The 23,824-nt window shown below is 36.6% G+C and overlaps 1 protein-coding gene and 1 pseudogene across 1 annotated transcript in view; one reads left to right on the forward strand and one right to left on the reverse strand.

Annotated features, from left to right (window-relative positions):
* The window catches only part of BRDT (bromodomain testis associated), a 67,665-nt gene that overhangs the window by 9,237 nt on the left and 34,604 nt on the right, over positions 1-23,824 (reverse strand). The window contains exons 13-14 of the mRNA XM_047084891.1: positions 22,844-23,015; positions 15,527-15,627 (exon numbers count right to left, since the gene is read on the reverse strand). Coding sequence (XP_046940847.1) covers positions 15,527-15,627; positions 22,844-23,015 — 273 coding nt within the window. The remainder of the gene's footprint in view (positions 1-15,526; positions 15,628-22,843; positions 23,016-23,824) is intronic.
* On the forward strand, positions 17,649-17,953 carry LOC124515729 (protein S100-A11-like; annotated as a pseudogene).

Here is a 23,824-nt window from a genome sequence, read left to right on the forward strand (position 1 = left end):
AAAGAGAGAGAGAATACTCTATCCTGCAAGACTATCATTTAGAATATAAGGAGATAGAGTTTCCCAAACAAAAGTTAAAGGAATTCACCACAAAACCAGCCCTACAAGAAATATTATAAGAGGATTCTTTGAGTGGAAAGAAACATCCTAAGTAGGAATAAGAAAAGTAGGAAACACAGAAGTAATAAAATTAAGTATAGCTATAAAAATCAGTCAAGGGATTTACAAAATAAAAGGATGTAAGGTATAACACCACATACCTGAAACATAGGTGGGGAAGACAGGAGTGAAGAATGGGTCCAAACTTAAGGGACCATCATTTTAATATAGACAGCTATATATAGAAGATGTTATATATAAACCTAATAGTAACCAAAAATCAAAAACCAGTAATAGATAAGCAAAAAAATAAATAGAAGAGAATCCAAAGTCTGTCACTAAAGAAAGCTGGCAAACCTTGAGAGAAGGGAGCAAGAGAAGACAGGAACAGGGAAGAACTACAAAGCAAACATAAAACAAGCAATAAAATAGCAATAAATCCATTCCTATCAATAATTACTTTGAATATAAAAGGACCAAATGCTTCAATCAAAAGACAGAGGGTTTTGGAGTGGATGCAAAAAAGCAAGACCCATCTATATGCTGTCTCCAAGAGACTCATTTCATACTAAAGATACATGCAGGGGTGCCTGGGTGGCTAAATCAGTTGAGTGTCTCTTGATTTCAGCTCAGGAGGGTTCCCCAGGGTTGTGGGATTGAACCTTGCATTAGGTGTAGTAACAGAAAAGCAGTTCTCATGCAAATGGAAGTAAAAGGAGAGCCAGGGGAGCAATACTTTTATTACACAAAATAGACTTTAAAACAAAGACTGTAACAAGAGACAGAGAAGGACACTATATAATCATAAAGGGAAAAATCCAACAAGATAGAACAACTGTAAATATTTATGCAGCCAACGTGGGAGTATCCAAATACATAAAACAGCTAATAACAAACATAAAGGAAATAATCAATAGTATTACAATATAGTAGGGGACTTGAACACCCCACTTACACCAATGGATAGATCACCCAAACAAAAAATCAACAAGAAAACAGTGGCTGTGAATGACACATAGCACCAGATGGATCTAATAGGTATATTCAGAACATTCCATCATTAAACAGTAGAATACACATTCTTTTCAAGTGGAAACACAACACTCTCCAGTATAGATTTCATGTTAGGCCACAAAACAAGTTTCAAGAAATTCAAAAAGAAGTCATACCATACATTTTTTTCTGACTACAACACTATGAAACTAGCCATCAACCACAAGAAAAAAAATCTGAAACAACACAAATACATGGAAGTTAAATATCATGCTACTAAACAACAAATGTGTCAACCAAGAAATCAAAGAGGAAATCAAAAAATACATTGAGACAAAAGAAAATGAAAACATAATGGTCCAACATGTTTGGGATGCAGGAGAAGCTGTTCTTTTTTTTTATTCTACAAATTATTTTTTTTTTACATGTAAAATTTTTTTTTTTTAATATACATACTAGTTAGCATATAGTGCTATAATGATTTCAGGAGTAGATTCCAGTGATTCTCCCGAGTATAACACCCAGTGCTCATCCCAACAAGTGTCTTCCTTAGTGCCCCTTACCCTATCCCCCCCCCCACCTGCAAAAGCTGTTCTAAGAGGCAAGTTTTTAGCAATACAGGCCTACCTCAAGATGCAAGAAGCATCTGAAATAAGCAACCTAAACTGACACCTACAGGAGCTAGAAAAAGCTTTAAAGCCTAAAAGTCATCAGAAGGAAGGAAATGATGAAGATTAGAGTAGATATAAATGAAATAGAAACTTTTCCCCTAAGATCAGGAATAAGGTAAGGATGTCTGCTCTCACCACTTTTATTCAACATAGTGTGGGAAATCCTAGTTACAGCAATCACACAAAAGAAAGAAATACAAGGCATCCCAATTGGTAAGGAAGAAGTAAAACTTTAGCTGTTTGTAGATGACATGATACTATATATAGAAAACCCAAACATTCCACCAAAAAAACTACTAGAACTGATAAATGAATTCAGTGAGGTCACAGGGTTACAAAAAAAAAAATCAACTTACATAAATCCATTGCATTTCTATATGCTAATAATGTAGTAGCAGAAAGAGAAATTAAGAAAACAATCCCATTTACAATTGCACCAAAAACAGTAAGACACATAAGAATAAACTTAACCAAGGAGGTGAAAGACCTGTACTCTAAGAAGTATAAACTATTGATGAAAGAAACTGAAGATGACACAAACAAATGTAAAGGTATTTCATACTCATGGGTTGGAAGAACAAATATTGTTAAAATGTCCACACTACCCAAAACAATCTACTGATTTAATGCAATCCCTATTAAAATATCTATAGCATTTTTCACAGAGCTAGAAGAAAATCTTAAAATTTGTACAGAACCACAAAAGACCCCAAATTCCCAAAGCAATATTGGACAAGAATGAAACTGGAGGTATCACAATCCCAGATTTCAAGATATACTACAAAGCTACAGTAACCAAAACAGAATGGTACTGGCACAAAAATAGACACATTGATCAATGGAACAGAATACAGAGCCCAGAAATAAACCCATGATTAATCTTTGACAAAGGAGGCAAGAATATGCGCTGGGAAAAAAGACATTCTCTTCAACAAATGGTGTTAGGAAAAGTGAACTACTTTCTTAGACTATACACAAAAATAAACTCAAAATGGATTAAAGATTTAGACGTGAGTCTTGAAACCATAAAAATCCTTGAAGAGAGGAGAGGCAGTGATTTCTCTAACATCAGCCATAGCAACATTTTTCTAGATATGTCTCCTGAGGCAAGAGAAACAAAAGCAAAAATAAACTATTGGGACTACATCAAAATAAAAAGCTTCTGCACAGCAAAAGAAACAATAAAAAGAACTAAAACACAACCTACTGAATGGAAGAAGATATTTGCAAATGTCATATTGGATAAACAGTATCTAAAATATATAAAGAACTTAACATCCAAAACCACAAATAATCCAATTTAAAAATGGGCAGAAGACATGAAAAGGCCATTTCTCCAAAGACAGATGGCCAAAAGATGCATGAACAGATGCTCAACATTACTCATTAGGGAAATGAAAATCAAAACCACAATGAGATCACCTCACACCTGTCAGAATGGCTATAATCAAACACACAAGAAACAAGTGTTGGCAAGGATGTGGAAAAAAACAGACCCTTGTGCACTGTTGTTGGTGGACATGCAAACTGGTGCAGCCACTGTGGAAAACAGTATGAGGAATCCTCAAAAAATAAAAAATAGAACTACCCTATTCCATTACTGGGTATTTATCCAAAGAATATGAAACACTGATTCCAAAAGATATATACACCCCTATTTTTATTGTAGCATTATTTACAATAGCCAAGTTATGGAAGCAACCCAAATGTCCATTGATAGATGAGTGGATAAAGAGGTAGTATATATATACAATGGAATATTACTCAGCCACAAAAAGGAACGAAATCTTACCAGTTGCAACAACATGGATGGATCACTTAGCATCTAGCTAAGTGAAATTAGCTATTCAGAGAAAGACAAATAGCATATTATTTCACTCATGTGGAATTTAGGAAACAAAACAAAAAAGACAAACCAAAAAACAGACTCTTAATTGTAGAATATAAATTGATGGTTACTAGAGGGGAGGTGGGTGGGAGGATAGGTGAAAGAAGTGAGAGGGATTAAGAGTATCATTATGAGCAATGAGTAATGTATGGAATTGTTGAAATCACTTGCACACCTGAAAGTAATATAACACTATGTTAACTACACTGGAATTAAAATTTTTAAAAATATTCTAATACATTAACAAGTTTAAAAAGTGTAAAATTTTAGTATTTATCCAAATATACTCAAAGCATTATTATTTCAACATACACTCAGTGTAAAAGTTTGAAGATAATTTTATATTTTTTGTAAGTCCAAATTGGTGTTTATTATATATTTATAGCATATCTCAATTCAAATGCTAAACTGATTGGAAACAATTGATTTGCAACTGCATTTCATGAAACATACAGCTGAAAAAGTAGATATGCACAATCAAGCTGTTCCAAACATACTTAAATGTTCCAAAAAGTGAACAGAGTACCAATTTTGAAATTTAATTAAATAAGGATTAAAACTTAGTTCTTCAGTTGCAGTAGCCACACTTCAAGGTTTCAATAACCATATGTGGATAGTGGCTACCATATCAGACATTGGACAATTCAAGTCTAGATGGCCCTTCTAAGAGTTAACGTGCCACATCATCTAGTATAGATCATGTGCTATGCCACAAGTCTGCATAAATTTAAAAAGATTGAAATTTATCAAGCATCATTCTTGACCACAACATTATGAAACCAGAAATCAATTACAAGAATAAAACTGGAAAATTCACAAATATGGAGATTAAACAACATTCTACTACTGAACAACCAATGGCTCAAACAAGAAATCTAAAAGTAAAACATATCTTGAGACAAATGAAAATGGAAATATACCAAAATGTATAGGATGCAGAAAAAGCAGTCCAGGAGGAAAGTTTACAGTGATAAATGCACACACAAAAAACAAGAAAGATCTCACAAAACCTAACTGTATATACCTCAAGGAACCAGAAAAAGAACAAAGCCCAAGGCTTACAGAAGGAAGAAACAAAGACCAGAGTAGAAATAGATTTTTAGGGGCACCTGGGTGGCTGGGTGGATTAAGCATCCAACTCTTGATTTCAGCTCAGGTCATGATATCATGGTTCGTGGGTTCAAGCCCCACGTTGGGCTCTGTGCTGAGTGTGGAGTCTGCTTGGGTTTCTCTCTCTCCATATTTCTCCGCCCCTTTCCCACTCACACTCACTCTTTCTCAAAATAAACAAACTTAAAAAAAAAAGAAAGAGTCCTAAAAGACATTAGAAAAGATCAGTGAAACTAAAAGCTGATTTTTTTTGTAAAGATAAAGGAAATAGACAAACCTTTGACTAGACTCATCAAGAGAAAGAAGACTCAAATAAGCAGAATCATAAATGAAAGAGCTATACAACTTATACCACAGCAATACAAAGGAAGATAAGAGTCTACTATAAGCAATTATATGTCAATGACATGGACAACCTGGAAGAAATGTATAAATTTCTAAAAACATAATCCTCCAAGACTAAATGATGATGAAACAGAAAATCTGAACAGAATAATTACTAGTGAGGACACTAAGTAATCAAAACCCTTCAAACAAACAAACAAAATCTAAGACCAGATGGCTTCACATTTAAAGAATTAATACTAATCCTTTTCAAGCTCCCCCCCAAAATTAAAGGGGAAGTCTTTTTTTTTTTAAAGTGTATTTATTGTGTATGTGTGTGTGTGGGGGGGGGAAGGGACAGAGAGAGGGAGACAGAGGATCCAAAGTAGGCTCAGTACCAACAGAGAGACCAATATGGGGCTCGAATTCACTAACTGTGAAATCATGTCCTGAGCTGAAGTCAGATGTTTAACTGACTGAGTCACACAGGTGCCCTGAAGGGAAAGTCTTTCAAACTCATTTTATGAGGCCAGCATTACCCTGATACCAAAACCAGATAAGGACACAAGAAAATTATAGGCCAATATCCCTAATGAACATACATACATACAAAAGTCCTCAACAAAATATTAGCAAACCCAATTCAACAATACATTAAAGGCATCATATATCACAATCAAGTAGGATTTATTCCAGGGATGCAAGGATGGTTCAACATCCACAAATCAATATGTTATACTAGATTAACTAAATGAAGAATAAAAATCATATGATTACCTCAATGCAGAAAAGGCATGTAACAAAATTCAACACCTGTTTATGGTAAAAACTCTCAATAAAGTGGGCATCAAAGTAAGATGCCTCAACATAATAAAAGCTGTATCTGACAAGCCCCACAGCTAATATAACAGTGAAAAGATGAACGTTTTTCCTCTAAAACCAAGAACAAAATAAAGATGCCCACTCTTGGCAATTCTATTCAACATAGTATTACAAGTCCTAGCAAGAGCAATTTGGCAGGGTAAAGACAAGGCAGTCAAATCAGAAAGGACGAAGTAAAACTGTCAGTACTTGCAGATTACATGATAGTATATATAGAAAACCCTATAGACTCAACAACAACAAACAAAAACCTGTTAAAACTATTAAACAAATTCAGTAGAGTTGCTGGACACAAAATTATATGAAAATTTATGCTGTTTCTATACACTAATAACAAACTGGCAGAGACACTAAGAATACAATGCCATTTACAATTATATCAAAAAAGAAAAACAAAAAATACCTAGGAATAAACTAAGGAAGTCAAAGGCCTATACACTGAAAACTGTAACCATAGTGAAATAAACTGATGAAAGAAATTGAAGAAGACATAAATAAATGAGAAAATATTCCAAGCTCCTGTATTGAAAGAATATTGTTAAAATGTCCATACTACTCAAGGCAATCTACAGATTCAGTGAAATCCCTATCAAAATTTCAATGGCATTTTTCACAGAAATCAATCTTTAAATTTTTATGGAACCACAAAAGACTTCAAATAGCCAAAGCAATCTTGAAAAAGAACAAAATTAGTATCATGTTTCTGAATTTCAAACTACATTATAAAGCTATAGTAATCACAACACTATGGTATTGACATAAAAACAGATACACAGGTCAACAGAGCCCAGAAATGAAATTATACAAATTTGGTCCATTAGTGTACAACAAAGGAGTACAGAGTATAGAATGAGCAAAGAACAATCTCTTCAATAAATGGTATTTAAAAAAAAAATTTATTTAGGGGCACCTGGGTAGCTCAGTTGGTTAATAAGCATCTGACTTTGACTCAGGTCATGATCTCACAGTTTGTGGGTTCAAGCCACACATCAGGCTCTCTGCAGCCAGCACAGAGCCTGCTTCAGATCCTTTGTCCCTCTCTGCCCCTCTACTGTTCATTCTGTCTCTCAAAACTAAACACTTAAAATAAACAAAAATGTTTATTTATTTGAGAGAGAGAAAGAGAGCATGTGCATGCATGAGCACAGGAGGGGCAGAGAGAGAGAAAATCCCAAGCAGGCTCCATGCTGTCATCACAGAGCCTGACATGGGACTTGATTCCATAAGCCATGAGATCATGACCTGACCCAAAATCAAGAGTCAGATGCTCAATCAACTGAGCCACCCAGGCACCCCTTCAGTAAATAGCATTGGGAAAACTGGATAGCCACATGCTTCTATACAACAAAGGAAACCATCTAGAAAATGAAAAGGCCACATATTGACTAGAAAACTGTGCCTGTGTTCATTACAATACCCAAGACATGAAAACAATCTAGGTGTCCACTAATGGATGAATAGATGAAGACAATGTGGTACACATACAATAATGGAACATTACAAGTAATGGACTATTATTCAGGCAACAAAAAGAAGAAAATCTTGCCATTTGTATGACATAGGTTGACTTTGAGAGTGTTGTGCTAAGTGAAATAAGGCAGACAGAGAAAGATAAATACTGTATAATTTCACTTGTATGTGGAATTAAAACAAACAAAACCAAACTCTTGATAAAATGAATTGGTGGCTGTCAGAGGAGGGTAGTGACAAGTGGGGAAATTGGGTGAAGAGGGTTAAAAGGTAGAAACTTCTGGTTATAAAATAAGTCCTGCAGACGTAGTGTATAGCATGGTCACCATACTTAATAATACTGTATTATATTTGAAAGTTCTAAGAGAATAGATCTTAGAAGTTTGCATCACAAGAAAAACGATTTGTAACTATGTGTGGCACTAGACTTACTGTGGCGATCATTTCACAATAAATACAAATATTTAATCATTATATACAAATACTGAATCATTATGTTGTACATCGGAAAACCAACATGTTGTATGTCAATTATTTCTCAATAAAAACAAAAGATTTAACCTGCCTAGCTATGGTAGGAAAGTATACAATACCTAAACATCCTCTGTTGAAATTTATTTTTTGATAATTTTCTCCTTAATAAGTATGCTTACTTACTCTTTTCACAGATTTCCATGAAATACTAGGAGAACTTGTCAAGAGTCCCAAATAAAGCATAAGAAAATTTATGACTATATATACTCACAGGCCCTTAATTTCTATCCTGAAGTACTAAAGAGAGTCAAACATCACCAGGAGTCACCTAGATATCCTTCACAAGTACTTCCAAAATTGCCCATGAACCCTATTTTTGTTCTTACCCATGGAATGAGCTAAAAATGAGTTGCAGAATTCCTTTGGATACTTAAGTAATTTAAAGCATGTCATCTTCAGGGGGAGGGGCCCAAGATGGCGGAGCAGCATGGAAGTTTTTTGCATCTCTGGCCCCTGAAATGCAGCTACATCAACACCAACACATCTTTCACACCTAGAAAATTGATCTGAGGATTAACACAGCAATTTGCATAACCTGAACCACAGAACTCAGCAGATGCAGCACACAGAGGTGAACTTGGGGAGAGAAGTTGCAGAGGGTAGGGAGCGGTTTTTGCTTGCAGAGAAAGGACAGAGATAGGAGGGCAGAGTATAGGAAAAGCACCACCCTCCCCAAAAGCAGCTGAAGAGAAAGAGTGCACACACCCCTAAGTGACTTAACAAGAAAGAGAGAAAGAAAAAAGGAGAAAGGAGAGGGTTTGGATACCCCTAAGACTCTATGAACAGGGGAGTGCAGAGTCTGAAACTCTGCAGCTCAATACCTGGTGGAGCACTGGTGGGAAGGGTGAATCCTGAGGAGCAGACAGCAAGGTCTGAGGGGTCCTCAGGCCACATGGGGAGAGGTGGTTCCGAGGCTGTGCAGCCTCCACAGAGGCAAAGGTGCCCACGGACTCCAGTGAACAGCCACATTTGCTAGTGTTGGAATAAGGATGTTACGGGGTGGTGAAGCTTGGCGCCAGGTGTGTGTTGCAATTTACCATAATCCCTGAAACACTGCTGCTACACGATTGCACAAACTTTTTTGGGCATGGTCTGGCATCCAGCTGCAGGCTCTGGGCATTTGCAGCAGCGTGGCTGAGTGACTGTTTCTGGGGGCAGGCCAGAACCTGGCCATTGCTCAGAGAGACAGTCCCACAGAGTGTCTGAGTGGGTCAAGGCCGCAGGGCTCTCAGAAGTGACGGGTTTGGAAACACAGCCCTATCTGAGATAAAACTCGGGAGGGAGGTACTGCCTGGCAGGCTGATGGCTTGGTAGCAGATGGTGTAGAAGCAGGGAGTGGATAGAAGCTGGAGAAAAAGGAGAGGTGCTTGACTGCCAGTCGGGGAGAACACAGAATTCCAATACCAGAGACAAGGTAGCTGGGTGATGCCATTTTCACCTCTCCCAAGCATGCATATACAAAAATACATGCACCAAAACAATCCACCCCAGTAAACTAAGCAGCACCATTTAGTGGAGAATGGACCGGCTACACAAGCCCTGTCCAACTGTGCCAATCCCAGTCTAGAGGAATACCACAAATCTCTCTGCCTGCTTAGTTTACAGACTACAGAGTGCTTCATAGTTTGACTTCTAGGGAAAACTGAATGTAATTCCAATCGTATTCCATTCTGTTCACTGGTCCATCTATTCAATTTTCTTTTCTTTTCTTTTTCATGAGTACAAAGAGAAAAAATTATTTTTATTTTCTGTTCTTATAAAAACGAATTTTTTTCTATATTTTTTTACTTTTTTGTAAATTTTTATTCTATTTTACTTTCATCATTTCATTTTATGCTATTTATTAATTTTTTTTTAAATTTTCAAACATTTTCTTTTTTTGTTTCCCTTTTTTCTCAATTCTATCAAATGTCTTTCAACAACCAGACCAAAACACACTTAGGATCTAGCATCCTTTATCTGATTTTTTTGTGTTGTTTTTAATTTTTTAATTTTAATTTTTTATTTTATTCTATTTCTTCCTCCAAAATGACAAGACAAAGGAATTCACCCCAAAAGAAAGAACGGGAAGAAATGACAGCCAGAGCCTTAACACAGATACAAGAAAGATGTCTGAACCAGAATTTAGAATCATGATAATAATACTAGCTGAGTTGAAAACATAGAATCCCTTTCTGTGGAGATAAAAAGTAACATCTAGTCAGGATGAAATTTAAAATGCTATAACTGAGATGCAATCTTGAATGGATGCCAGGTGGCAAGGATGGATGAAGCAGAACAGAGAATCAGTGATATACAGGACAAACGTATGGAGAATACTGAAGTAGAAAAAAAAGAGGGAAACTAAGGCAAAAGAACACAATATAAGAATTAGAGAACTCAGTGACTCATTAAATAGGAGTAACATCTGAATCATAGGTGTCCCAGAAGGTGAAGAGAAACAAAAGGGGGTAGAAGGTTTATGTGAGCAAATCATAGCAGAAAACTTTACTAACCTGGGGAAAGTCACAGACATGAAAATCCAGGAAGCACAGAGAATTCTCATTAGATTCAACAAAAACTGACCATCAACAAGGCATATCATAGTCAAATTCACAAAATACTCAGGAAAGGAGAGAATCATGAAAGCAGCAAGGGAAAAACAGTCCTTAACCAAAAGGGAAGACAGATAAGGTTTGCAGCAGACCTATCCACAGAAACTTGGCAGGCCAGAAAGGAGTGGCAGGATATATTCAATGTGCTGAATTGGAGAAATATGCAGCCAAGAATTCTTTATCCAGCAAGGCTGTCATTCAAAATAGGAAAGATAAAAAAGTTTCCCAGACAAACAAAAAGTAAAGGAGTTCATGACCACTAAACTGGCCCTGCAAGAAATTTTAAAGGGGACTCTCTGAGGGGAGAAAAGATGAAACAGAACAAAAATGACCAAAAGCAGCAGAGACTATAAAGGATCAGAGAATACCACCAGAAATCCAACTCTACAGGCAACATACTGGCAATAAATTCATATCTTTCAATACTCACTTTAAATGTCAATGGACTAAATGTTCCAATCAAAACACAAAAGGTAACAGAATGGTTAAGAAAACAAGACCCATCTATATGCTGTTTACAAGAGACCCATTTTAGACCTAAAGACACCTTCAGATTGAAAGTAAGGGGATGGAGAACCATCTATCATGCTAATGGTCACCGGAGTACCCATACTTATATCAGACAAACTAGACTTTAAATAAAATAAAGACTGTAACAAGAGATGAAGAAGGGCATTATATCATAATTAAGGGGTCTATCCACCAAGAAGACCTAACAATTATAAACATCTATGCTCCAAATGTGAAAGCACCCCAGTATATATATCAATTAATCACAAACATAAAGAAACTCGTTTACAATAATACCATAATAGTAGGGGACTTCAACACCCCATTTACAGCAATGGACAGATCATCTACACAGAAAATCAACAAGGAAACAATGTCTTGAATGACACACTGGACCAGATGGACTTAACAGATATATTCAGAACATTTCATCCTAATGCAGTGGAATATTCATTCTTCTGCAGTGCACATGGAATGTTATCCAGAATAGATAATACTAGCACACAAATCAGCCCTCAACAAATACAAAAATATCAAGATCATACCGTGCATATTTTCAGATCACAACGCTATGAAACTCAAAATCAACAACAAGAAGAAATTTGCAAAGACCACTAATACTTGGAGATGAAAGAAGATCCTACTAAATAATGAATGGAATGAAAAGTACATGGAAGCCAATGAAAATAACACCACAGTCCAAAAGCTCTGGGACACAGCAAAGGTGGTCATAAGAGGGAAGTATATAACAATCCAGGCCTTCCTAAAGAAGGAAGAAAGACCTCAGAGACACAACCTAACCTTACACCTTAAAGAGCTGGAAAAAGAACAGCAAATAAAACCCCAAACCAGCAGAAGACAGGAAATAATATTAGAGCAGAAATCAATGGTATTGAAACCAAAAAATCAGTAGAACAGATCAATGAAACCAGGAGCTGTTTCTTTGAAAGAATTAACAGAATTGATAAACCCCTAGACAGTTTGATCAAAAAGAAAAAGGACCCAAATAAATAAAATCAAGAATGAAAGAGGAGACTGCAGAACATACACTGCAGAAATACAAATAATAAGAGAATCATGAGCAAGTTATGCCAATAAATTGGGCAATCTGGAAGAAATGGACAAACTCTTAGAAACATATAAACTACCAAAACTGAAACAGGAAGAAATAGAAAATTTGAACAGACCCATAACCAGTAAGGAAATCAAATTAGTAATCAAAAATCTCCCAAAAAACAAGAGTCCAGGGCCAGACGGCTTTCCAGGGGAATTCTACCAAACATTTAAAGAAGAGTTAACACCTGTTCTTTTGAAGCTGTTCCAAAAAATAGAAATGGAGGGAAAACTTCAAAACTCATTCTATAAAGCCAGCATCACCCTGATTCCAAAACCAGACAAATACCCCACTATAAAGGAGAACTACAGACCAATTTCCCTGATGAATATGGATGCAAACATCCTCAACAAGATACTAGCCAACCAGATCCAACAATACATTAAAAGAATTATTCACCATGACCAAGTGGGATTTATACCTGGGATGCAGGGCTGGTTCAATATCTGCAAAACAATCAATGTGATATATCATATCAATAAAGGAAAGGACAAGAACCACATTGATCCTCAATAGATGCAGAGAAAGCATTTGGCAAAATAAAGCATCCTATCTTGATAAAAACCCTCAAGAAAGTAGGGATAGAAGGATCATACCTCGAGATCATAAAAGCCATATATGAAAGACCCACCGCTAATATCCTCAATGGGGAAAAACTGAGAGCTTTCCCCCAGGTCAGGGACAAGACCGGCATGTCCACTCTCACCACTGTTATTCAACACAGTATTGGAAGTCCTAGCCTCAGCAATAAAAGTCATCCAAATAGCAAAGAGGAATAAAGCAATAAAGGAATAAAAGGCATCCAAATCAGCAAGGAGGAAGTCAAACTTTCACTCTTCGCAGACGACATGATACTCTATATGGAAAACCCAAACGATTCTACCAAAAAACTGCTAGAAATGATCCACGAATTCAGGAAAGTTGCAGGATATAAAATCGATGCACAGAAATCAATTGCATTTCCATACAGCAATAATGAAGCAACAAAAAGAGAAGTCAAGGAATCTATCTCATTTACAACTGCACCAAAAACCATAAAATATCTAGGAATAAACCTAACCAAAGAGGTGAGAAGTCTATACACTGAAAACTATAGAAAGCTTATGAAAGAAATTAAGACACACAAAAAAGGAAAAATATTCCATGCTCATGGATTGGAAGGACAAATATTGTTAAAATGATGCTACTACCCAAAGCAATCTATACATTCAATGCAGCCCCTATCAAAATAACACCAGCATTGTTTACAGAGCTGGAACAAACAATCCTAAAATTTGTATGGAACCAGAAAAGGCCCCGAATAGCCAAAGCAATCCTGAAAAAGAAAGCCAAAGCTGGAGGCATCACAATCCTGGACTTCAAGGTGTATTGCAAAGCTGTAATCATCAAGACAATATGGTACTGGCACAAATAAGAAAAAAAATAATAGAGATTACAGAGATGGTAGGAGACCTCCACTATAATAAATCTGCTGAATGCAAGAGAATTAAGAACAGAGATGAGTTAGTCTTGGTAACGAAACATCTTTTCCTGAGGCAGAAGAGAAAAATGGCAAAGCTAGGGCTTCCAAGTAAAAAGACAAGAGTCTGAGCGTTTGTTGAAATTTTTTTGGTTTTAGTCCCAGCTCTTATTTGGGCAGGATGCTTGAACCATCTGGGTTGCAGTTTATTCACATAGACTAATTCTCAAAGAGCTCTTCTAGCACCAAAATTCCATAGCCTCTCTTTTCAATAGGAGGTAATACTACTGACAGTGAGGGAGCAATGGTAGGAAATGTCAAGAATGGAAAGTCTGTCATGAGAGAACAGTCCCCAGAATCCCATTCTTCCTTTAGCTTTCATGTCAACATTTTAGTTCCTGCTACATACTAGACATTGGAAATAATCAGAGTGGTCTTATGTCACTTTCACCTATGGCACAAACTTCAACTGTATGACATATACTAGATGTTTTGCTGCTTATTTTTGTCCTTTTGGAAATTTTCTTACTGTTTTTAAACTTTATTTTGGCTCAATCAAAATTATAAACAGGGTTGTTAAATTAGAAACATAAAGATTACAGTAAACCAAATATTTAAGAAATTTTGGAGCACTGGGGCACCTGGGTGGCTCAATCAGTTAAATGTCTGCCTTTGGCTTAGGTTATGATCTCATGGTTTGTGGGTTTGGGCCCTACATCGGGCTCAGCGCACTCTCAGCACAGAGCCTACTTCAGATCCTCTGAGTCCCTCTCTCTCTGCCCCTCTCCTGCTCTCGCTCTCGAAAATAAAATTTTTAAAGTAAATAAATTCTGCAGCGCTATTCTTTCCATCGTAAAGGGGATAGGTGACACTTCTGTTATTAAAACAAAAACCAGGGGGCACCTGGGTGGCTCAGTTGGTTAAGCATCTGACTTTCGCTCAGGTCACGATCTCATGGCTCATGAGTTCGAGCCCCACATCAGGCTCTGCACTGACAGCTCAGAGCGTGGAGCCTGCTTCGGATTCTGTGTCTCCCTCTCTGCCCTTCCCCTGCTTACTCTCTCTCAAAAATAAATAAACGTTAAAAAAAATTGAAAAATTAAAAAACCAGTAAAATAAAAAAAAATGAATGTTGGATTATCAGAAAAGACACTTTTTTTAAATGGTTCTTATCAATAACAAGACACCCAAATTAAACATAATCTTTGATGATAGTAATTATTAGCACATTATCAAAGAGAATTAAAGATACTAAGAAAACACAAGGACCAAATCAGTGTGTTCCTTATGGTAAAATCATATTCCTAAGTGTGCTGAAACATAGGAATAATAAGACTTGTCCTCTGAAGTATTTGCAAGGAAAAATAAAGGAGAGGGAGGGAGGGAGGGAAAGGAAAAGACAAGGTATATAAACACCTCCTTTACAGTAAGTTTCTGAGAATGACTCAAATGCCTAGAATAGTAGCTGAGCTATTTAATGTATCCCAAACATCTATAATATTTGTTGAAAGGATGATCAATGTGTGGTTTGAGATTAAGTACACAAAAAGACTCCATTAGGAAATCCCCCACCACAAATTCTAAAAGACAGCTTTATGACATGCTTTAAAATCTGGATAGCTGGCAAATGCAGCATTATAAAACTTAAACACAAGCATGGGAACTGATGATAGAGGATGAGGGGCGGTGCTGCTCACAAGTAAATTTTTTTAATTTTATTAGATACCTATCTAATAAATAAAAAATTTTTTTTATTAAATAGGCTTAGAGATCCAAAATCTCATTCAAGTTAAGGCTTAAAATACCTCTTGTGCCACTTCTATATTCAATTTTAAATCCCTTCAAATTTGTTAGGAAAAAAAGTAACATCACTCTTACCTTCTGCACAGGTACTGGACCTTCAGATTCTAACACCGTTGTGTCATTATCACCAGACTGATGCATCATAGTTAGGCCATTCAAATGTTGTTCACAATCACCTAGATGCACACATTTTTAGAATAGTATAATCAAGGTATTTCATCTTGTTTGTCCATAATTTGACTTCTTCTCCCCCCCAACCCAGGTCAGAAACTACGAAAACAAAAGGATTACTTTGTTTATGCTGTTTAACTTTGGAATATTCTTAGTTGAGGAATTGTTCTACTGAAAAATAAACATTTTTTTGCTTGGAACTTATGTCCTCTTGTTTTGTCTTCATAAAGGATAGCTGACACAGTGGCCACCCACCAAAATCTGTTTTTTCTGTCCCCATGGTATAGCAGTCCCCCAGTGTGCAGAATGACCTCTGCTCCAAAGATGGGTTTTCATTAGGCCAAACCAATCATGGTAATCCTATCCCAACACAAGTGAGTCATTTAGTAAAGAGCAGGCCTACACCAATGCAGGGATCCTAGGGAAAGATACTTCTTGGTGGTCAAATTGAAAACAAAGAAAACACAAAGAATGGAAGAACTAAGACACTAAATACCTAGACTAGCTAGTGAGAAGATAACATGTACGAAATGCAAGAGGTTGGCTTGACTCTCAGGTAAAAAGAACAAACTATGCAATTGTATTAGCTGTTAAACTTTCATACAAATGTTTCACTTATCACCAGTAAAGATAACTACAGAAAAATACCTTAAACTTTGGTCAAACCATGCCTAGACTGACCTACCTTTGGACCAGTGGTTGTATATAACTAACAAAATTACTTACATCATTCATGTCATCTCGAACTGAGTTTTCTGGCATATGCAACCATGAATATCCTAATGCAGAAACTTAGTTGAGTCATTTCTCTTTCACTTCTCCCTAGTTCTTTACTACGGGCCCTAACAAGTAGCAAAAGGTCAGAAGAGACAAATGACAACTAAGTTACTATCTCTGTTAACTGATTCCAAGGTCACAAAATCCTGGCCACTTACATACTATAATGTAGGAACTTACATTTAACCTTCTACCATCCGTCAATCCCTTGACTGATTCTCTGGCCAAATCCTACTAGTTGAGGTTGAGGCTTGAAAAAGAGAGGAATGTTAAGAGATGGGAGTGATCATGGAAGGGTGAGAAAAAACTGTTAAACTAGAGGCATGAATGAAAGAACAAAGTTTAAACTTGTATGTCCCTACATGGCCTAACATACCTATGTTTTCTCAGTTCAACAAGGAAGGGAAAAACAGGGAGTATAGCTTTAAGTACATAACTACATCCCTTCTGTGCTTGAGGCCACATGTTATTTAAGATGTAGAAAGAGTATGCATGTCAAGAGAATTAAATTCTAAATGACTCAGTTTGCTGAAATAGGTGGTGGCAGTGCTGTTATTAAGAATGAAAGAGGAGCTGGGAATGCAAGCTGGTGCAGCCACTCTGGAAAACATTATGGAGGTACCTCAAAAAACTAAAAATACAACTACCCTATGACCCAGCAATTGCACTACTAGGTATTTATCCAAGGGATACAGGTGTGCTCTTTCGAAGGGACACATGCACCCCCATGTTTACAGCAGCACTATCAACAATAGCCAAAGTATGAAAAGAGCCCAAATGTCCATCGATGGATGAATAAAGAAAATGTGGTATATATATACAATGGAGTATTACTTGGCAATCAAAAAGAATGAAATCTTGCCATTTGCAGCTACGTGGATGGAGTTGGAGGGTATTATGCTAAGTGAAATTAGTCAGAGAAAAACAAACATCATATGACTTCACTCATATGAGGACCTTAAGAGACAAAACTGATGGACATAATGGAAGGGAAACAAAAAATAATATAAAAACGGGGAGGGGGACAAAGCAAGAGACTCATAAATACGGAGAACAAACTGAGGGTTACTGGAGTGGTTGTGGGAGGGGGAATGGGCTAAATGGGTAAGGAGCACTAAGGAATCTACTCCTGAAATCATTGTTGCACTATATGCTAACTAACTTGGATGTAAATTTAAAAAAAAAAGAATGAAAAAGGAGCAGTGCTGCCACTGCCTGGTCACAGGCTCCATGCCTGCTTCACATAGATATGGCAAAAATATCCAGCCCTACTGAGAGTGAGCAGTGCATTGAGCTTCTGATTGCTGTTTCCCACAAGTATACTGGAAAGGAGGCTAACAACTGCACCTCTCCAAGAAAGAGTTCCCAGCCTTCATGAATACAGAAGTGGAAGCCTTCCTAAAGAACCAGAAGGACCCTGGTGTTCTAGACTGTATGATGAAAAAACTAGACCTCAACTGTGATGGACAGCTAGATTTCCAAGAATTTCTGTATGTTTCTGGTGGAATGGCCATATCTTGCCATGACTACTTTATTAGGTCTACCCATTTCTAGAAGCAAATGTGAGGTGCTCTTGGGCCTGGCCTCCAGACCACACTCTCTCCTTCAAAAGAGACTCTCAATCATTATCCTCTCTTCACATCCTACATGTACCCTGAGCCCAGAGCATCCACTGCCCCATGTAGGCCAGCTCTATTGGTAGTTAATAAAGTAATAGTGTTTTTTATTTCTCATACTATCAGCATGGAGCCTGATGTGGGGCTTGAACTCACAAACCAGGAGACAATGACCTGAACCGAAACAAAAGTTGGACACTTAACCCACAGAGCCACCCAGGTGCACCAGTCATAGTGTTTTTTAAAGCAAAAAATTAAAAAATTAAAGAGGAAAGATTAAAATCGGGAAATTCAGTTTTGGCATGCTGTGCTTAACATACCTATGAGATGCTGAAGGAAAGATGGTCAGCAGAGGTGTATAAACATGCATGGGGCCTCGATGCTTGATTTGTAAAAATGAGACCAGAAGTAACAGACACCAAGATCACTTAGGCACAATGTATAGATCACTGCCTTTCAACCTTTTACATGTTATAATAAGTAGAAAATGATCAATGTATGGAAAATATGGGTAAATGGGAAGCCTGCTCCAAGCCTATTGCTATGAAAGTGGAGAGGATCACTAGCTCAGTAAACCTAGGCTTTGGAACATGGCTGGAAAGCCCTGAAGTAAAAAGATATTAAGGGCTTAAGGCAGATACAGAGATATCTGTAAGGAATATTCTGAGAGATGGGACAATCAAGAAAATAGTATCACAGAAGCCTGGGAAGTATGTTAAGGTCCAACTTTCCGAAAAACATTTTTATGGGGATTACCCTCTGGTACCCAAAACACTACAGAACTCATCTTTCCTAAGACTTATGTTCTGCAACCCGGACCAGTATCTAGCCCATATTCTCTGAGTCACTGAAGCTTATATTCCTTTGTTCTTAAAACCTAGCATATATTCATCTTTTGCAGACCTGCTTGTTCGACCCTTATAATTTTTTAACCTTTCCCTTTTTCTTCTTTCCATCACTTCGTTTTTTTTCTGCTACTGCAAAAACGCAATTGCTATTTTCTTTCTGTTCCCTATGGCCCATTCCTCCAACTGGCCTACATAATATTGGCATATTAATTACTTTGAAGCACACCTTTGCTCCAAAAAAAAAAAACCAAAAAAACAAAAACAACAACAACAACAACAACAACAACAACAACAAACCCTTCACTGGCTCCCCACTGACTATACCATTACCATTAAGTCCAAAGTCTCTAGATATCAAGGTTCTTTATGATCTGAACTGGTCTACCTTCCCAAATTCATTTCCCCATATTCCTATTCATTCAACCAAAGGTTTAATCACATCCAATTATTGATTGCCTAAATACCTTCATTCATGTTGTTTTCTCCATCCAAAATGCCTTTCAGTCCTAGATATACATAGATAAGTCTTACTTCTTCCTCCAATATCCAGCTCAAATGATAACTTAATCTATAAAATACACATCTGCCAAAGAGATCAGGTAATTTTGCCTTCCTCACCTCCTTAAATTTCATTTTGATTCTTTTAGGGAACATTATTTTTATTTCGCATACCCAATTGTTTATTTCTCCTACTTGATGGCTAACTCTCTGATTAACCTTTTCATTTGCCATGTTAATTCACAATGATATGACAGTGTAAGTATTTTTTTTAATTCTTAATACAACTGAGTGAAGATTTTTATAAGCTGGGAAATGGATAAGTAATAAGAATAAGACTAATAATCCTTTATAACTAAGAGCTTCAACTTATTTTAAGGGGAAAAAAAAGAGGCTTCTAGTTCATATGGAGATGATGGCAGTAATTTTGGGAAAAGGTGACAACACTCGATTCAATTTCTTAAAGCTTTTCTGTACTAACATTTTTCAAGCTTTTTTTTATTAAGAAAACTTAAGTGAAAAAAATCTTTGTTTAAAAGACTTAACCAAAAATTTATTTCCATCGAGATTAAACTCCAGAAAAGTAAACTTCTATATATATTTTAGCTTATATACATTTGTAGTTTCCCTTGGGCATAGTGCCACCTACAGTTAGCGAATGCAAACCACTGGGTTCTGAAAAACCTGGTTAGTGCAACAGAATAGCATCTGTGGCATCATACAAAATTCCTTTTACACACTATGTTACTCACAATCACATATAAGCCCAAATTGAAGTAAAATACAATAAACTTACCCCAACTGAAGACTTAGATATTGAAAGCCTGACTTTTCACAGATAGGGTGTTTTCTCAAAATAGGAACAAAAGACCATCATGAATGCATTCTTTTGGTTTTCCATTGTCTATTTCTTCTTCAGGGCTATCCCTATCAATTGTTCTACAAAAGTGCTATAATGAAAACAGCAGCCTTTCCCTACTGTGGCTCTTTCTGATCAACCTTCAATCATGCTCAAATCTGATTCAAAAACTCAAACATAACAAAACAACTTCTCCTAGTCTTAGAAAACAAACAAAAAACAAAACACCAAAACCCCAAAAAACAAAACAAACAAAAACCCCACCTATCTTCCTGTTAAAGTTACAGCTATCCTCTCCAACAAACTTCTTGAAAGACTGGCTACATTCAGATTACTTCTCAATTTACAAAAATCTGGCTTCTACCTCAATCACAATGGCTACTAAAAAACCTTTTGCAAAAGTAAAAAATCTCAACTGCCAACTTTAAGCCTCACTCCTCATCTTACTTTAATGCACTATAGTATACTCTTGTGGTGCTTTTGTACTCTGGTGATTTGATAACATCATCTTTCAACTAATTTTTTAAAATTTTTACTGAGGAAGTTTTGTTTCCTAGAATTTTGTCCTTAACCTTCCTCTTCTTGCTTTGTACATTTTCCTGGATGTTTTCATCCATTCTCACAGCTTCAAGTAGCTTCTATATGCTGGCGATTCATAAATTATGAATCTTGCTATACCCTATTAGTTCTAGTCGTATATTAGTTGTATATTTCTAATCAGATACTCTAGTACCTCAAATATGCCCAAAGTGAGCACTGCCTCTTATTTTCAATCTAACTATTGGATGATACCTTGGTGAGACATTCATTCTAACAAAGCCTATGCGCTGTGCCACAAAAATATTCTTCTAATTTATCCACATCTTTCCATGCTTACTGCCTCAGTTATGGTCCTTGTATATTTTCTCTCCTAGACTATATAGCACTCAGCTTCCTTACTTGGTTCCACCTACATCAGAGCATCTTCATCTTAAATCTGTCTGTCCCCTAAACAGTTAAGCAGCAATCAGTTCCAATTATAAAATCTAATTTTGTTAGGCTACTATTTAAAGCTACTTGTTGTTGAGGGGCGCCTGAGTGGCTCAGTCGATTAGGTGACTGACTTTGGCTCAGGTCATGATCTCGCGGTTCGTGGGTTTGAGCTCTGTGTCAGGCTCTGTGCTGACAGCTAGAGCCTGAAGCCTGCTTAAATTTCTGTGTCTCCCTCTCTCTGCCCCTCTCCTGCTTGCGCTTTGTCTCTCAAAAATGAATAAATGTTAAAAAAAAAACAAAGCCACTTGTTGTGTGCAAAATAAAAGACCCAAATGGAACACTTGCATTCAAGATAATTCATGACCTAGAATTAACACATCTTCAGTTATGCTCCTGCATACTTTGAAAACCTTTTTCCACAAAAGGATGGATATAAATATTTTATACTTTGGATCTTTTTTTTTTTTTTTTTTTTTTATTCCTGGGATGCCTTCCAGTGTTGCTTTAGGTATTTTCTCTTTTGATCTCCATTCCCTTCTCCACACTGAAGAGCTATAACTTGAGTTACATACAAAATGAAATACTGAAACACAAAACAGAGAGCTTTCACTGGAAGCACTAAAGGAGGATCAAAACTTCTCTCTTCCTCCTAATCTGTACTGTAGTAAAACAATTTAGAAACTTCTTCTGCTTTGGAGAAACCCCTGCCCTTGGAAGGCCAAATAGAAACTGGTGCGCAGCCTCCTAGAGGGAAGGCGACATGGATGAGGAATATTCACACCTGATTCTAGACTAGACCTGAATACTATCTCAAGGTTCAGGTACTCCCTAGGCTGGGCTCATCAGTATCGGAGAATTATCGTTTGTGGCATACACGGCAGGAGAATCAGGACGAGACAGGCAATAACTCCACTTCTGATAAGACTAACAGACAAGATATTTGTAGTCAAATGAATGTAACAATATAAAAATTTAGCCAGGTTTGGAAGATGATTTTGGTAAATGGGAACCACCACTAGGCAAGTATTTTTGTCCTAAGTTTCCTTAGCTGTAAACTACTTCTCATGTATAAAATTTAATTTCTCTACCTATAAAACCTCTATCTTTTCCTTATTCCATCCTACCTTTCCAACTCAAATAGGAATCATGGAAATTAGAGCAACATTTCCCAAATCTGCTCAGAACTCAGTAGTATGGGCTCTGGCAGTGAAAGGTTTTAGTATTTGACCCACAAGCCAATGTATATAATCTATATGAAAATAAATTGCATGTGAACTGTACATATAATTTTCTTATTCAAATGTAATGAATACCTTTAAAAATAAAGCCGATAATTTCTTTTTTTTTTTTTTTTAATTTTTTTTTCAATGTTTATTTATTTTTGGGACAGAGAGAGACAGAGCATGAACGGGGGAGGGGCAGAGAGAGAGGGAGACACAGAATCGGAAACAGGCTCCAGGCTCTGAGCCATCAGCCCAGAGCCTGACGCGGGGCTCGAACTCACGGACCGAGAGATCGTGACCTGGCTGAAGTCGGACGCTTAACCGACTGTGCCACCCAGGCGCCCCTAAAGCCGATAATTTCTAACAATGTGCTTCAGTGATTATTTCTAACCTGAAATCTACTAGTTATTATCTAGTTAATTTCTTACCTGAGGGAGGCAGAATTTGTAAAGATGAAATGTTTTTCACACTGTGGAAATGTTCTAATTCTTGATGATTAAATGCTAACTGATGGTGATCTGGTGGTGTTTCACATGAATATGAAGTCTGACAAAAAAGGGCAGTTTTTGCAGAGGCTTGATCTTGTACAGAAGACTGTATCTGTTAAGACAAAGATAAAGACAACTGTCTTTCAGAGTTTTAACCACACAAGAAGTTTAACTAAAAAAGTAGAAACAGAGAGGAAAAGAATATAATTTAAAACTACCTTCAACTATGATATAATTATTTAAGTCATACAAACTTATAGGGTATAATTATCCCATTCTTACAGATGAGAAAAATAAGGTGTGGAAAGATTAAAAGACTTGGCCATCCTATAGTTTTAGGTAGAGTTAGTCAAAGCCTATAGTCTTAGTTAATAATACATACAAACTTACATACGTTATTAAATAGTGCTGCTTATTTCCAAATGCTTTCCTGGGAGCTTTTATACCAAATCTAGAGACTAATCTGCTTTCTTTTACCCCCTTTACCGTACTGAATTATAGGCATAATGAGAAGGGTGGGTAAAAATCACATGATAGTTGACCTGTAAGACTATCAGCAAAATTCTGATTTAGTAAGTAAAAACTGTATTATATAGCTAACATTTATTTAATGCTTACAATGTGTGAGGCACCAGGCTAAACCCTTTATATAAAGCTCTTCAATTCAACCAATAATCTCATGAGTTCAATGTAACTATTATCCCTGTTTATAGTTTATAATAGGACTCAGATATAATAAAAGCAACTTTCCTAGAATCTCACAACTATTTAGTCACAAGCTAAGTTATAGTACCAAAGCCCAGGTGTCTTATCTACTAAGCTTTGAGTTGTAGATAGTACAGAGATCAGTAAGACAGTCTTTCTCCATCTAATAAAGGGGTTAGAGTGAGTGAGTAAATAAGGCAAGTGTATGAATACCTA

The sequence above is a fragment of the Lynx rufus genome, unplaced genomic scaffold, assembly GCF_022079265.1.
Source record: "Lynx rufus isolate CCGP_SWC_20201006 ecotype Redwood Valley unplaced genomic scaffold, mLynRuf1.p SCAF_2, whole genome shotgun sequence".
NCBI lineage: Eukaryota > Metazoa > Chordata > Mammalia > Carnivora > Felidae > Lynx > Lynx rufus.